Source organism: Sporobolomyces koalae (assembly GCF_050403365.1).
Source record: "Sporobolomyces koalae JCM15063 DNA, S_koalae_JCM15063T_v1_ctg16, whole genome shotgun sequence".
Lineage (NCBI taxonomy): Eukaryota > Fungi > Basidiomycota > Microbotryomycetes > Sporidiobolales > Sporidiobolaceae > Sporobolomyces > Sporobolomyces koalae.
Window position 1 is genome coordinate 201,351 of NW_027481755.1, and position 14,798 is coordinate 216,148.

General features: G+C 54.4%; 5 protein-coding genes across 5 annotated transcripts; 2 read left to right on the forward strand and 3 right to left on the reverse strand.

Annotated features, from left to right (window-relative positions):
• Positions 1-168: 168 nt before the first annotated feature.
• On the reverse strand, positions 169-1,065 carry JCM15063_003105 (uncharacterized protein; the record flags this gene model as incomplete). The annotated part of the gene is made up of 1 exon (XM_076678700.1): positions 169-1,065. The coding sequence occupies one exon, from the start codon at positions 1,063-1,065 to the stop codon at positions 169-171; it is 897 nt and encodes a 298-aa protein (XP_076534192.1).
• Positions 1,066-3,031: 1,966 nt separating this feature from the next.
• VPS28 (ESCRT-I subunit protein VPS28) lies at positions 3,032-4,028 on the reverse strand (the record flags this gene model as incomplete). The annotated part of the gene is made up of 6 exons (XM_076678701.1): positions 3,032-3,062; positions 3,134-3,226; positions 3,293-3,435; positions 3,506-3,640; positions 3,703-3,805; positions 3,880-4,028. 6 exons carry the CDS (start codon positions 4,026-4,028, stop codon positions 3,032-3,034), a joined length of 654 nt encoding a protein of 217 aa, XP_076534193.1.
• Positions 4,029-4,497: 469 nt separating this feature from the next.
• On the forward strand, positions 4,498-6,172 carry ICE2 (Ice2p; the record flags this gene model as incomplete). Its single annotated transcript, XM_076678702.1, has 6 exons — positions 4,498-5,103; positions 5,166-5,296; positions 5,366-5,494; positions 5,572-5,637; positions 5,712-5,911; positions 5,985-6,172. 6 exons carry the CDS (start codon positions 4,498-4,500, stop codon positions 6,170-6,172), a joined length of 1,320 nt encoding a protein of 439 aa, XP_076534194.1.
• A 229-nt stretch (positions 6,173-6,401) lies between these two features.
• RNH201 (ribonuclease H2 catalytic subunit RNH201) lies at positions 6,402-7,932 on the forward strand (the record flags this gene model as incomplete). The annotated part of the gene is made up of 7 exons (XM_076678703.1): positions 6,402-6,657; positions 6,731-6,802; positions 6,876-7,017; positions 7,090-7,162; positions 7,242-7,530; positions 7,613-7,736; positions 7,818-7,932. The coding sequence occupies 7 exons, from the start codon at positions 6,402-6,404 to the stop codon at positions 7,930-7,932; spliced, it is 1,071 nt and encodes a 356-aa protein (XP_076534195.1).
• A 208-nt stretch (positions 7,933-8,140) lies between these two features.
• On the reverse strand, positions 8,141-14,783 carry GCN2 (serine/threonine-protein kinase GCN2; the record flags this gene model as incomplete). Its single annotated transcript, XM_076678704.1, has 24 exons — positions 8,141-8,321; positions 8,397-8,460; positions 8,524-8,793; positions 8,864-9,038; positions 9,099-9,372; positions 9,429-9,666; positions 9,736-10,146; positions 10,206-10,404; positions 10,465-10,574; positions 10,639-10,840; positions 10,895-10,962; positions 11,024-11,116; positions 11,179-11,339; positions 11,404-11,444; positions 11,505-11,582; positions 11,644-12,145; positions 12,207-12,851; positions 12,911-13,526; positions 13,597-13,873; positions 13,957-14,124; positions 14,193-14,277; positions 14,351-14,439; positions 14,572-14,621; positions 14,735-14,783. The coding sequence occupies 24 exons, from the start codon at positions 14,781-14,783 to the stop codon at positions 8,141-8,143; spliced, it is 5,046 nt and encodes a 1,681-aa protein (XP_076534196.1).
• Positions 14,784-14,798: the final 15 nt, after the last annotated feature.

Below are 14,798 nucleotides of genomic sequence, written 5' to 3' on the forward strand. Positions count from 1 at the left end.
TGGACTCGGAAAGCTTATCATTTTTATTGCCAGTTCAAATGCCTCAAGAATTCTTCCTGTACATAGCACAAACACAGACAATTGTGGAGGAAGCCAGTCCTCCGTGTATTGCACAGAGTTCACCACATCACGAACTAATATCCCACAGAAAAGATTGAAGACAGACTTTCAAAGAACCATTCCGTACAGGCGAGCTTTGCGTTGCGAGAGGCGCAAGGTTCCCTTGCCGAGGGACTGCTGATACCCGGTATTCGGGTACCCGTAAGAAGTCGATTGGGAGGGAAATATGTTGGAATTGCTCTGGCATGTCTGGCAGGGTAAGCCAGGCAAGCAGGTACAAGTGGCGGGGGGGAATCCGCCCTGGTGAGCGAGCGGTGGGAACACGTCTCCAGAGCTTGCGTATGGATCAACGTTCTGCGTTGGTAAGCCATAAGGATTCGAGAGCACGCCACCAGAATTTGAGTATGGACCAACGTTCTGCGTCGGTGAGCCGTAGGGAATCGGAAACACGCCTTCAGAGCTTGGGTATGGCCCAACGTTCTGCGTCGGTGAGCCGTAGGGAATCGGAAACACGCCTCCAGAGCTTGGGTATGGCCCAACGTTCTGCGTCGGTGAGCCGTAGGGAATCGGAAACACGCCTCCAGAGCTTGGGTATGGCCCAACGTTCTGCGTCTGTAAGCCGTAATGAAATTGGGACACGCCTCCAGAGCTTGAGTATGGACCCACGTTCTGCGCCAGTGAGCCGTAATGAGGGTTCTCGTGGAAATGGTGAGACGCTTCAGGCATGTAAGGGTTCGGATGCGCGCCCGGCGACTCGGGTCGGTTGGACATAGGCTGCGTCACGTCGGCATCGGAGAGCGCGTCCAGGGGAACCGTGGGATGAGTGTTGTAGGTAAGAGGGAATGCGTTCGCCGCGTCAAGAACGAATGCAGGGTGAGCGCTGCGAGTGTTGGGGTATGCGTCCGGCGTCATGGCCAAGCTGGGAGAGACATGCACGTTGTAGTTCTGCGGAGGGGCGCTCTGAGTGCCCATGTGATCGTTGAAAGTGTTCGTAGGCGCATCCATATGGGTCATGCGGTTGATCCCTTGAGATTGATGGTATGAAGACTGGGCATGTCTGATGGGACCACGAGATCCATTGTGCATCGAATCATGTCCAGAATTCGAAAGCGCCGAAGATGGGGGTATACGCGGGGCCAAGGGGGGCAAAGGCTGTTGTCCAGTTGCGCTCGAACCACCTGGTCGAGAGGCTCCGCCGGAATGCTGTTGGCGAGGCTGTCGGCTCGAGATCGGTTCCGACTAGGCTCAATGCTCGTCAGCACTGCCTGTCGAGGCAACAGAGGGGAGTTGACCAACAAGAAGTTTCTCGCTTTTGTCCCATAATCTCGTATCGCCTTCGTACGCTTTCACGTGCTCTGTGTTTGCTGGACACTCCTCCGCATGATTCTCAGGAATTTCCCCACTGACAAATGCGCTTCCATCAGCCGACCTCTCCGAGAGTTGAGCATGAAAAACCTTACGGCAACCCAGCAGCTTGGCATAGTTCGCACCCAAACACGTTCGGGAAGTGGGACTTTCTCACGTGCTTCTCGATAAACTGGATGATGTAAACGCACTTCAGCAAGATGACTGGGTCAAAGCCTGATGACCGCTAGCTCACGCTTCGGTTCGATGAAGCTCGGAAGAAGCATCGCGGGCAGAGATATTCTGTCCTCTTCTTCCTTCCAGGACCTACTCGGATACTCGGGAGCTGTTTTCTCCCCAGAGGCATCGGGATGTTTAAGCGGTCTCTCGGGAAAAGCCTCGGGGAAGAGCACGCACTGGGAGCTTTGGTAGCGGCAGCAATCCTCGGGGAAGAGCACGCACTGGGAGCTTTGGTAGCGGCAGCAATCGCTTGCGTAAAATGCTGGGAAACTCTGTATCGAGCGAACAGAATGAAGTATTAGCACATGCCGGAGAGGCGAGTCTGAAAGGATGAGAAAGACTGCTTGTAGAATCGACCTGGGCAAGAGCGGCCGGATCAATTTGGATTTCTCTGTTCCCGGTCGAGGGTAGCTACCGCGACAGAAGTGTGAGTTCATGATCGATCGCGGATATCCAGCACTGCGCACCAGGATTTTGTCGGCTGCATCCCAAACCCTTGTGTCGAGGAAGTAACCGTGATTCGCATTAAGAGGTTCGTGTGGACAAGTTTTTTTATGATTGTTCAACCTGAAAGACCTATACTCACGCCATGACACCGTGTCAGTAGATTGCAGGTCAAACACGGAAGACAGGCAGGAGACAAAAGCTCACTCTCCGCCGCCAGCAGCTTTGCACTTAGGGCAGCCCGTCGAGACGGCATGACTGTCTTCGATATGCTTTTTGACTTCTGTGCAAGCGAGCGGGATGAGCCGGAAGACAACACTCAGAGATGTACAGTGGGATTACCTGCGGGTGACGCTGAGGGCGCCAGATAGCATTTCGGGCAGAGGTACCTCTTGGCGCTCTTGTCCCCACACTTGAAGATGACCGCAGGAAGCACAATGTTCGACATGTCCGAGCGTGGGACAACTAGGGTATGTCAAGGCGGGGAGGCGGCAGGACGGTGAAGGACAAGCTCAGTGCGCCCTTGTTCCAAAAGCACGCGACTTGTCACCGCGGAACACCACGGATATGTCTTGTCGCGATGGCCGAGCGCATACAGCCAAGATTCGGTCTTCGGGATGCCATTTATGGTGCGTCGTCAGCGTCATTACAGTAGGAATGAGTGACGGAGTTGGACTGGGCGGGCGCCCGCCAGCCAGTAGCGGATAACACTAGAGCTCGCAGCTTGCATGTGTATGTATCACGACTCTGGCATGTCTGTCTCGGCTTGTGACCTTAAAGACCGAGGGCGGATTGTGAAGAGCTCACATATGCATCGGCATGCGCGCTATGTACTGACGTCGGGCACGTTCAAGTAAACGCGGATGCGGGTAACTTTTCATACTGCGGGTATCTACTGCTTGTCTCGTTCGATGTTGTGCTCTGCTGGACAGGCGGATGGTCCTCACTTCGACGAGGTGAGAGACCGGAAGAATCTGCGAAAATAGGGCACGAAACTGTCAGCTCGATACGGCGATGGCAGGGCTTGGCAGTGTTCAAGGCTCACTCGGAGTAGGCGTGCTCGACGTCAAACAGCATCTGCCTCGATTGTTCTTCCGTGATCTCGTCACTCGCGCGCATTTGGTTCAGAGTGATGAGCCTGCGAAGAAGCGGCACATGAGTGTCAAACTTCTAGAGCAGAGACAGAGCTAGCTGGTGGGCGCACCAGTGCAGGATCCTGGGTCGTCCTTCCCACTCGCTGCTCGCTTTGAAGCGGGTGTAGCCGCTCATGAGGTCGGTCAACAGCGGATGGAGCTGATCTTTTGCTCGCAATTTGAGTTTGAGGGCGTCCATGAAGGTGATGAAATTCTGTGAAGAAGAGAGAGAAAGGAACTGTCAGCTGCGGCTGAAGCAACTATATACAAGAAGTCAAGCTAACCTGAGTGGTTTCCGCGACCCATTTCGCATGTTCTCCCGAACCTGCAGCTCCTCCGTGACCATCCTCTGCCGAGCTGTGTTCGACGGTGGCGGGAACGCCAATGTTCAAGCGGTGTGCGGCTGCGGCACAATCCATCTAGCGCGGATACGACGATGAGCATGACGATCGCGACTGCACGGAAGTAATCGAGCGCCTACACGGTATTCTTGCATGAATGCTTCGAGCGAAGGAACCGAGTCTCCGACGAGTTTCATGATCGACTTGTACTGGGTGAGCAGGCGCGAACAGGCTGGCGCGTACCTGGTCGAGACAATTCGCGTCGAGTCAGCAGGGTCGTCTCTCGGTCGCGCTGAGTGGGTTCGAAGGGCACATACTGAGCCGAGTCGATTGAGTCGCGCACGTACGCCCGCTCGAGGTAGTCGAGCGAGACGATCAGGCCGTACAAGGTCGCGAGTTCATCGTACCGCTCTCGGTCTGCGTTCGTCGCACTCAGTCTCACCTCTGTGTCGAGATTGAAGGCCATACGAGGTGGCCGCGCTGTCGAGTGGGGCGCGAGGGAGAGTCGACGAGGCGGTGCTCGGAATGATTTGAAGCCGATATGCCGGGCGCCGACGGGCTGTATAGAATCGCTTGCTATTCGATGTAGCGATTGGATGAGCGGATGAGTTAGAGAGACGCAGAATGATCGCCAGAAAGCGACGCGAGAACCGATGTGGGTTTCATCATTATTGACCTTGGATCCTCACGCTACACACCGCCCTCCAGAACCCTTTCTCGTGGTCGTCGATCTCGCGACAACACTCCGGCGAGTTCCGAAACCGTAGTACACTCCTGGTCCCGAGAGGACGCCTGAGTGAGGAACAAGAGTTCGTTGATCGATCGCTTCTGCGTCGTCTCGTGCGACAGGCAGCGCTGCATCGCTGAACGCGTGAGCCGTTCCCTCTTCGGCACCAAAGCGGTCTGGCTGACCCCTCTATGTAACACATTGCAGCATGACCTCGTATGTAGCGACGTTCGTTCGATTCACGGCGCATGTCTCGTCGTTTGCGCAGATCCTCCTGTACCTCCCACTCGCGCTGGACATTGCTGGCAAGCAATGCATGCTCGCGCTGTCCCTCCTCCTCACGTTCGCGTTCGGCTTCGCCGCGACCCTCCACCTCCTCGTGCGCAACACGCGACTCAAACCGATCTCGACCGCGCTCTCGCTCCTGCAGCCACTGCTCGTCCCCGCCCTCTTGCTCCTGACCCTGAATTTGTACTCGACCGAAGACGCTCTCACACCCTCGCCCGCATCCCTGCGGTCCAAGATCTTGCACCCGCACGCTCAGACCGCCGCTGCAGTCCCCGCCGCGCACATCGCGTCGCCGCTGTTACACTCGATCCTTGAATCGGCGCCTGCTCACTGGTCGACAATCTTGCGCACCTTGTCGCCCATCTTTGTCATCCTCGAAGGCCTATGCACGCTCCTGTGCATCCAACGCGTGTCGCGCTTCACCCTCGCGAGGATCGAAAACAGCAAGAGTCCCGACTTCATGCGCCTCGGCGTCCTCGTGCTCGCGTCAGCGGTCTACGTCGGCAATTTCTGGTTCCTGTTCGAGGTGAAACCTTCTCTCGCCGCCGCATGTCGCGTCCGCACTGACCGCGTACCTACCTCTGTCAGTCCTACGGGAGCGTGTCGGACAAGATCTCGGCAACGTTGATCGGAGTCGCCGTCACGGCGATCCTGTTTCTCAGCGGGATCAGCTTCAGTACCCAAAAGGGCAACGTGGTCGAGACCTCGCTCATGCTTGCGTGAGCCTCCGTTCCTTGCCTTAAATGGCATATTCCGACGCTGACATCAACCTCTTCGGACATGTGTAGCTACGCCGTGTTTCAGATCTTCCATCTCTCGGCCAGACCGCAAATGTATTCTGGCGGGATTCTCAAACACGTTCTCAAAGCTCCCGGTACCAACGGACATCCACCTTTACCTCCGGTTGTACTGCAGTCGTGAGTGTTCTCATCAGGACGATTTACACGCTGGCGAGCTCGCATTGCTGATTCAATTCTCGTGCGCCTATTGTCAGGCTCGACGCCTTGTCGAGTGCCGTCAGTCAGACCTTTGGAGCTGGCGTCGAATTTGTCCAAGCTGCGTGAGTCCTCTGTCCCGACTCGGTTATCTCGAAGCAGCATCCTGATTTCGGTTTCTGCTTTGGGCTCTACCTAGTTCCTCTGCGATCCCGATTCATGTCCTCGTTGGATTGTTCTACCGGGTCGCTGTACTCTATGCCGCTACTCGGATCGTCTTGACCCTCAAGCGTGACAAAGGCGGATACCACGACCAGCGGGCACTGCTCGATGAAGAACCGGCTGCAAGAGTCATGACGATCGTGCTGACTTACAGTCGAGCAGGGCTGATCGCGGTCTGTACGTTGTCCACGATTCAGTCTCGTTCACGGTACAGAGTATGACAAGACTGACATTCTTGTCCGGGTGACAGACACTCACCTCTTGCTGGAACAACACCAGTCGTACTGGGCGTGGGTCAACATCTTCTCGACAATCCTGCTGTGGGGGATCGAGTTGAGAATAGGGAATGGAAACGAAGGTACAGAAGCGACTGATCCAGGAGGATCGGGTGGGGCGTTGGGTGCTGGGAGCGCTGGAATGAGATGGAAAGCGGAATAAAGATAAAAACCTCGGTTGCCCTTGCGACTTCCCTTTTTTGTATTACCCAAATCGGAATTGTCATTGATACCCTACTCATATTCACTGGACAATGATTTCCTTTTGCAAACATTGAACAGAGAAGCAGGTAAAGTCACGTGACGAGACGCGCCGCGAAATTGCGGTCGCGCGCCCTGTCTTCTCTCAACCCTTCGCATCCCGGACTTATTTCACCACTCACAGCACCGCCATGCCACCACGGAAGAAAGTCAAACTCGAACCCTCTGCAGAGTCGGTCGACGCAACCACCGAGGTTGAAGCGGCCTCGGAACGGTTCCATTTCCCGTCCGTTCGACTTAATGAGGCACTTGTCGATTCGTACACGTTCCATTCCGACTCTCTCGACGCGACTGTTGATGAATCAAATGCACAGGAGGTGCAACGAGGGAAAGAAGCAGACGAGTGGATGTTGGGTGTCGATGAAGCAGGACGAGGACCGGCTCTCGGTGAGTGCTCTTGCAGTGGAATCCAAATCGCCTGGCATCTTGATCTTGAATGCTGACGCTTTCGAGCCGATAGGTCCCCAAGTATATGGCATCGCGTTCTGCAAATTAAGTTACACCGAAGAGCTTGGCGGACTTGGATTCTTTGGTATGCTCCGTTCGACACGAATGAGAACGTCAAGATTTGTATTGCAGAGGTTGACGACCGAATTGCGCTACAGACTCGAAAACTTTGACGGATCCAATCCGAGAAGAACTGTTCAAGTCGATTATCGAGCATGCCAACGACGTCAAATACGCAGTGACCGTCATGAGCCCGAACGACATTTCGATGGGTATGCTTCGCAGGATCCCATACAACCTGTAGGCTAGAGTTACCCTCTACGATCAAAACTTCAACCGCTCGGATCTCATGGTTATTTCGAACCATCGCAGAAACGCTCAGAGCCACGATTGTACGATCAACCTGATCAGGGAAGTCGTCGACAAAGGCTACAACATCAAACAGGTTAGCTTCGCTTTTACACATCGCACGATGCTCCTTGTGCCTGACTTACCGCAATCTTCCCTTGTTGCCTATACATTAGTGTTTCGTCGATACTGTAGGACCAGCAGCAGACTACCAAACGAAACTTTCTGGGCTGTTCCCGACGATCTCGTTCACGGTGTGCTCGAAAGCCGATGCACTGTTCCCGATCGTTTCGGCCGCCTCGATTGTCGCCAAGATCACACGAGACAGGATCCTCCAAGACTGGACCTTCCTCGAGGTTAGACAACCGCCCATCGACAAACGAGAGGGAAAGCATGAAGAGGAGGAGGAGGAACAAGTCGAGCAACCAGATGAGCGAAGACTGTTCGGTAGCGGGTACCCTTCAGGTGCGAATTATTCCCTTTACGATTCAGTCGACTCATATGAACGCAACGAATGATTTCGGAACTTGAACCCGGGTTTTTAAAGATCCCAAGACCGTCGCGTGGTTAGAGTCCAATTTCGACCCGTTGTTTGGTTACCCGAACGTCGCGAGGTTCAGTTGGGCCCCAGTCAGGAACGCCTTGCTCAAGAAAGGTGTCGCTTCCAAGTGGTAAGTCCACCTTGAACCCGTCTGTCGCGGGTCGCGAGGCAATGCTGACGTCTTTCCGGCGCTGCCTGCCTCGGCTATTAGGTCTGACGAGCCAGCGACAATTCAGAAATACTTTTCGGGCGAAGATCACACTGGAGGTCCTGAGCGTCCTGCACTCTGGAAGGATCTCAACTTGATCTCTGTAGCAGAATTCTGATAGATCCTGTTGAACGGGTGCCCTTCTTGTTGTATTCGTTAGTAAGGTGATGGTCTGGAGAGAAGCAGTAATGTCTAGAGTTGCAGAGGTTTAGCGACCAAAGATGACGAGGAACGAACCGGACAACACCACAAAGGAGAAGGGAGAAAGAAACAAATTGGCACAGAAACAGAATTGCGAAACAGATTGGGATCGCAGGACAACCTCGTCAGACGTTTTCAAAGAACGACATGAGGACCGAACGATCGTCTCGAAGCGAGTACAGCCAGAACCGTTCGATCGGAGGGTTGGAGCGGTTGCGTTTGTTCTGGATCGCTTGACGGATATTGACAATATAGTCGCGTTTGCCTTGAGGAGCACTATGCATCACTTGCTTGAATGCGTCGTCACTGTCCATCGAGTTTGAAATGCGTCAGTGTAGTGTAAATTCTGCAGCTTGACATTTACAGGGCAGGCGAGCTTACCTAGTTACCCAAATGGGGGAATTTGCCAAGCGCTCAAACGCCGGACCATCGAGATCGATTGCGACTAGAAACCCGAGAGGTCAGATTGGACAGCGATGGTGAAAACTCAAGAGACACAGTAACGGACAAACTGGAGCGGCTGCAGCCTCCTTTGTAGCTTGTTCGAGGTTCTTCTGCGCGCGATGCGCAATCATCGAGCGCTTGTTGTGACGGCCTTTCTGTCGCACGTCTTCGTCAGGCAAGATCGGGAAGAAGTCCTGATTCGGCTTTGGAGGTTCCGGCAGAGCTGTGGCAGTTTCGTTCGTTGGGTCTGCGAAGCCGCCTCCAATCGCTTCATCAACGGCCGATTGTTCTCGCATCGATTGTATGAGCCACGTGTCGAGTTCAGCTCGTGGGACTATGATGCAAACAAGAGGAAGAAGTTCAGCTTGGCGACAGACGAGCACGCGCCGTGCGAAGTCACGAACCTTCGACTTCGTAGCCTCGCAGTACCGATTTGACCTTGATCGACTTTTCTGCGTCATCTCCAGGAAGCCGACCAGCAGCACCAGGCTTGACGATCACGAGCCACAGAATGCCTTCGCGACGAGCCGCCACCATAAGTTGCTCGGGAGCGATATTGAACACGTTCGTGTCGTACATCTAACGACATCTTTGGGTCAGCCGACGAGGCCGATAGGATCCCTTGATGATGTAACTGACAAGGTCTGCTTTGATCCCTGCGACCCAGAGCTCTTTCACGATCTCGAGTCGTAAGTCGATCAATCCGGGCACGAACGAAACGACGTAGACGTCTGCACGACGAATCGCAAACGGGCCGAATGACTCCTTCGGATTACGTTTGAGCGAGACTTGATGAGCGTCGGCCGCTGCGGCCGAGAGCTTGGCGACGGAGAGACTGAAGCCGACAACATGAGGACATCGCCCCGAGAAGCGTACTTCAGGTGCCGCAAGACGCGAGACGACCTCGTCGAACCTGGGCACCATTCAGTTAGTATCTGATACCCGAAAGCAGCAGTCTACGAAGCTCACCTTCCGCCTGCTGCAATCACGTCTCGAGTCTTGCCTCTCACGATGTGAGATTCGAATATCGAGCCGTCCTTGTGCAAGTCGTAGTTTGAAGCGAGTAATGGCGAAATCTTGATGTTCTTGATGCCGAGCTGATGACACAAAGTGACGATATCGGACAATTCTTCGAGACCTTCCTGGGCCACATGTTTGAGTCGAGTAACGGAGGACAGGACAAGCGATTTTATTTTGGCAAGATCGCCTGTGAGTAAAACGAATCGATCAGTCCCGCCCGTCGACCAGCACATAGTCACAGTGAAGGTCCATTTACCCGATACATCGAACGCTCGAAGCGTGTCGCACATTGCCTTGGTCACTCCCGGCAGTTTGAGCAGCTCGGTCGAAGTCTTGACCCATGTCCGCTGCGAGCGGCTGTGCTGGACCAGAAGCTCCGCAACCTGAACGCGTTGCTTCGCTGGGAAGATATCGAGGAGCGCGTCGAGGATCTTGCTGTGATTGAGGACATGCCAAGTTTGGCCAGAGAATGGAAACGCTGCGAGGATTTCCTCGAGGACAAAGATGCACTCTGCTTCCATCGCAGGCATGGCAACGTCCGAGACAATGTCGAACGCAGCGTTGAGAATCGCACGAGGCTGACCTCCGGCGGCAGACATGCGGTATACGGGAGCGATCGTCCAGCGCTTGAGACGGATGAAAGTTGAGTCTCGAGCAACCATTCGGCCTAGGACGATCGTCGATTAGTAAGGACGGTCTGACAAGCCTTGAAGCTGAAAGGCGTACAGAAAGTGATATTCAGGTGAAAGGGGAGGCAGACGATCGTTCCGTCCGAGTCGAGAAGTCGAACCGGTTTGCGAGAGGCGTAGACCTGCGAGGTTGGCATGAGAAGAGGGCTGTCCATCCTGATCGCGCCCTTCTGACGGAAGATATGGCTGAGCTTGTCGTGGACGAGCTGGAGGTAAGGGTCATTGTCGACTTTGGCCTGTACCAGAGAAAGCCCTTGTTAGGACCCGATAACTTTGATTAAATAGACGCCACTCACTCCTTCGCCATCGTAAAAGTCATAGGAGAAATCCTTGCGAAGTCGATCCTCGTCGGACTGATTGAAGAGTGCCGTGATGAGCGATTGCGCATGAGTCGTACCCGAATGAGCTGCAGGCATGGCCCAATGTTTCAGCAAGCATCAGGACATGAATCTTCCGCTCTAGGCACTTACAGAGTAGCCGAATAGTTTCTTGGATGGAATCGTCCCCAACCCGCGGGGGCAGCAAGTCGGACGCCAGCAAATCTTTTGGCGACGGACGCAATTCGGGGTCGTGCGTCAAGCAGGCTTGTACGATCCTTGTGTGTCGAGCAAGTTTGACAGCGTCCCACGAAGATGGAAATTTAATCTCGGGCCGGCGGAGCTCGTGCAAAACCTGTAGGCTAACATGGTCAGTGGGATCTCTGATATCAACGAGCTACCTTCTCACCTGAATGCGTTCCATGCCGGTCGAGAACTTGTGCCACATCTCGAAAAAGACGATACCGAGCGAGTACACTGCAAATAGAATGGTCAGTCGACTGTGTCGATGAGATCAAAATACAAGAAGTAGGCTTGCTGTCGATCTTGTTCGAAGGCACGCGTTTGACTCCGCGATCTTGTCGACCTGGCGCAAGAGTTTCGGGTGCAATATAGAGCGAAGTGCCAACACCTGATGATCCAGAGGATCAGCTTCCAAGTCGATTAAACACTCGAATCAACTGGACAACCCACCAGAGGTAAGGTCACTCTCGTCTTGCGAAGTCTCGACGCTGAGGAAACCATCAGACTGGTCTGCGCCTCCTTGATTAACAGCAAGGCCGAAGTCTCCGATTCGGACGTCGCCTTTGACGTCGATGAAGATGTTGGACGGTTTTAGGTCTCGATGGATAATGCTGTTCACGGACAAACAAGTCAGAACAATGGAACAGGGCTCATGCTGGGCTAGTGAGCACATACTTGAGCGAGGTGAAATGCAACATGGCAGATAGGATTTGAAACTAGCGTAATTGTGATCAGAAGGTGGGAACATGCCAGCGTAAAGAGGTAAAAGAACTCACGAGCAATCTCCAAGAGTCGACTTCGGTGATGCCGTCCTCGATCGCTTCGCGCAGTGTGAGCTTTTCGACGTATTCCATCTGCGAGAATCGCAAAGACTAAGACACGCTGTGCTTCTCTGAACTGATCGAGGCAACTCGCCTGAATATATAGTGTTCTCCGCTGCTTTGGAGGAGTTGCAGTGGCGACAGGCAAGTTTGGCGTCGAGGCGCGGGTGCTCTTCTTCGATGGTTGTGCCGAGCTGTGACCATTCGATGAACCGGGACGAGAAGGATCGTCCTCGTTCCCAAAGTGAATGCTCGGGTACGAAACACTACGCTGCTGCGCGTGTCCGACCGATAAGAAATCGATATCGTCAAAATCGTCTCCGAGATCGATATCGAGGTCGGCGCCAGGGTCCGAGTCCTCGTCGAAATCGACAACACTGTCCGACGAATCCGAATCCGATTCTTGCTCCGTGCTCGTCTCTGTCTCGGTATCGATAGTTTCACTGTCTGTTGTGGCGAGTTCGCTGGTGAATCCAGTACCCGTGCCAGTGCCCGACTGACTCGCGCCTTCTAGCCCCGAAAACGAGCTGAACGTCTCGTCGACTTCGGTCCACGAAGTGTGATATCGAACAATGTTGGGGTGATTCATTCGAGACCTGTCGGTATACCAACTTCAATACGGTCGATAATTGCGGTGTACGAGAGAAGCGGTCTTACCAGATGGTCACTTCTCGTAGGATCTTGATCTCGCTCGCGCGATCATCGGGTAATCGGATCTTCTTGACTGCGTACAGATGACCATCGAGCCGATTCCTCGCTTTGACGACTTGACCTCCTCCACCTCGTCCGAGGAACTCGAGTTCTTCGAATTCACTGCGGTACCTCGAACCTGATGATTTCGGCTGCCAGAAGAATCCACTCGGGCCATCGACACTGCGGGATAGAGGTTGATCCTGAGCGCGAGACGCGTTCTTGTCTGGTAGCGGTGGCGACAGTATCGGTAAGGCTTGACCTCCGACACGAGGAGTTTTGAGTTGATGCCACCCGGTGAGTGGGTTTGGAGGAGTCGTCGAAACTTGCAGCGGATGTAGGGTCGTACTGCTATTGCTGTTTTCGGCAAGCTGTGCAGCAAGTCGAGCGGCATGAGGTCGTTTTTTGGGATCGGCCAAAAGGAGGTCGACAAGGGTCTTGCGGATGACGGGCGGGTAGTTGCGAGGGATCGATTGAATGAGCTCTGCCGGAGAAGAGTATCGGTGTACTACATCGAGTCCAAAGACTAGCTGGGCAAAGACGAGCCCAAGATCATACATGTCGCGCGACCGGTCATAGTCGAAAGGTGCAGCGATCGCTTCTGGGCACATCCTGTCATTGAGAAGCAGGTCAAACCCTGCGCTGCGACAATCAGACGAGAGTCCGCTTACCAGGAATCAGGAGGTTCCTCTTCTGCCGGCTGCACGAGCCATGGCTCGGCCTTGTTGAGATCTATCAGCCGCCTGTACCACCCTGCACCACTGAGCCGTACTCCTCCGCAACTTGCATCTCCGGCATCCTTCGCTCGACCCTTTTCACTGGTGATAAAGATGACTCGGGGCCGAATTGCGCGATGAACAACGTGATTGGCGTGCAAGCATTCGACTGCCGAGACGAGGTGCGTGAAATAGCCGAGCGCTCGGTCTATCCGCAACTCGCCGACGGCCGAGAGCAAATCTTCGAGCGACTGCGTGTGCGATGAGAGGACGAGCTGCGAGAGGATGATCAGAGTCCACCCTTCGCCGAACCGACCTATTGGCTTCGAGTGCGCGTTTGCCGGGAAGAACCCCGGCGTGTAGGGCACTAGGCGATAACCGATCGGAGTGAGCACGTTCGGGTGTCGAATCGCGTTAGTCCGGTCGAGATCTATCTCGAGCTTGCCGACTTTGCGTCGCCCTTGGGGTGTGAGGAAATAGGGCGCAAGAAGGTCAAAGATGTAAGCGGTCGCTGGGCGAGGCGCGTGGTTTGCAATTGCGATCTCGGCAGCACTGGTCACACTGAGCCAGTCTATCGGTGAGAATATTTTGAGATCGTTAGCAGTGACACGAGAGCGACGAACACTGAGAGAGAGGCTCGCCTCCGTCTGCGGGCAGGCCGAATTTGACCGTCGCATCGAGCTTGGCCTCATCCGGCGCTTGCCTGACCTTGATCGCGCATCGCCTATCACCTCCCGAGTCGAGTTCGAGCGCGGTACTCTCAGCATAGTCAAGCTCGCGCTCTCTCCGTTCTCGCTCTGATCGCAGTTCCTCCTTTTTCCGGACGTCTTCCGAGATGAGGTGTGAGAGGCGCGCTGCTTCTTCCGCTTCTTGCTGTTCCTGACGTTCCCTCGCTTTAACTTTCTCCTCTTTCGCAGCCTGGACAATTTCGAAGCACCAGATATGCGGAATCAGCGATTTGAGCAGGAACCTCCTCCCGGAAAAAAGGACAATTGAAGCACCTTTGCTCGTTCCTCCTCGCGCTGTCGCCGTTGATCTTGAAAGCTCGCTTGTGCGCCTCGAACCGAGTCGAGGTGCCGATCTGTGATGAACGTGGCGGCTTTTGTGCACAATTCGTAAATCATCTCCATTCCGACAAGCGACGCTGCACTCTGCTGCAGGACCGTGGACTACCGGGAATACTCGAATCAGTTCAGGATCCGTCCAAGGAGGTAGTGAAGTCCCGAGAGAAGCGTACGAGTTCAGTCAGGTGGATCGAAGCCAGACCTCGCGACTCTTCAAAGGTCATAGTTGGCGGTACTTTCGGATACCGCTGTGGAAGCCTGTCGGGACACAGGAAAGGGGACCAAATTGAGCTCTCGGCCTCAGCCTCACGGTGACCATGGTAGAACTCACTTGAAGCGAACCCAAATCTTGACTTTGTCTTTGAGGTCCTCTTCGACCGGTCTCACGCAGATTCGAAACTCGTGCACTGCCGTGACTGCCTGTCAAGGATATCAATAGACGAGGTTCGACCGAGATTTCAAGCAAGCAGTTTGATCAGTTGCGGGCCCCACCAACCTCGAGAATCTGCTCGCTTGCTCCCCTGTTGCCGGTCGGCAGTGTAAAGCACGTACCTTCCATGCCGTCTTGCTCGCAACTTTCTCGAAGTCGTCCATGAAGATCGCTGTAAAACACACGAAATCGCGTATGAGCAAGAGCAGCGAGCAAGTTCGTCATTGCCAGGCTGGCCGCAACGCAGAAAGGACAGAACACGAGGGAAAGGAATATAGAGCTTACACTGCAACACTTCGAGCTCTCCATCTTGCAGCTCGGCGAGATCCTCCATGATCCGGATCCGATG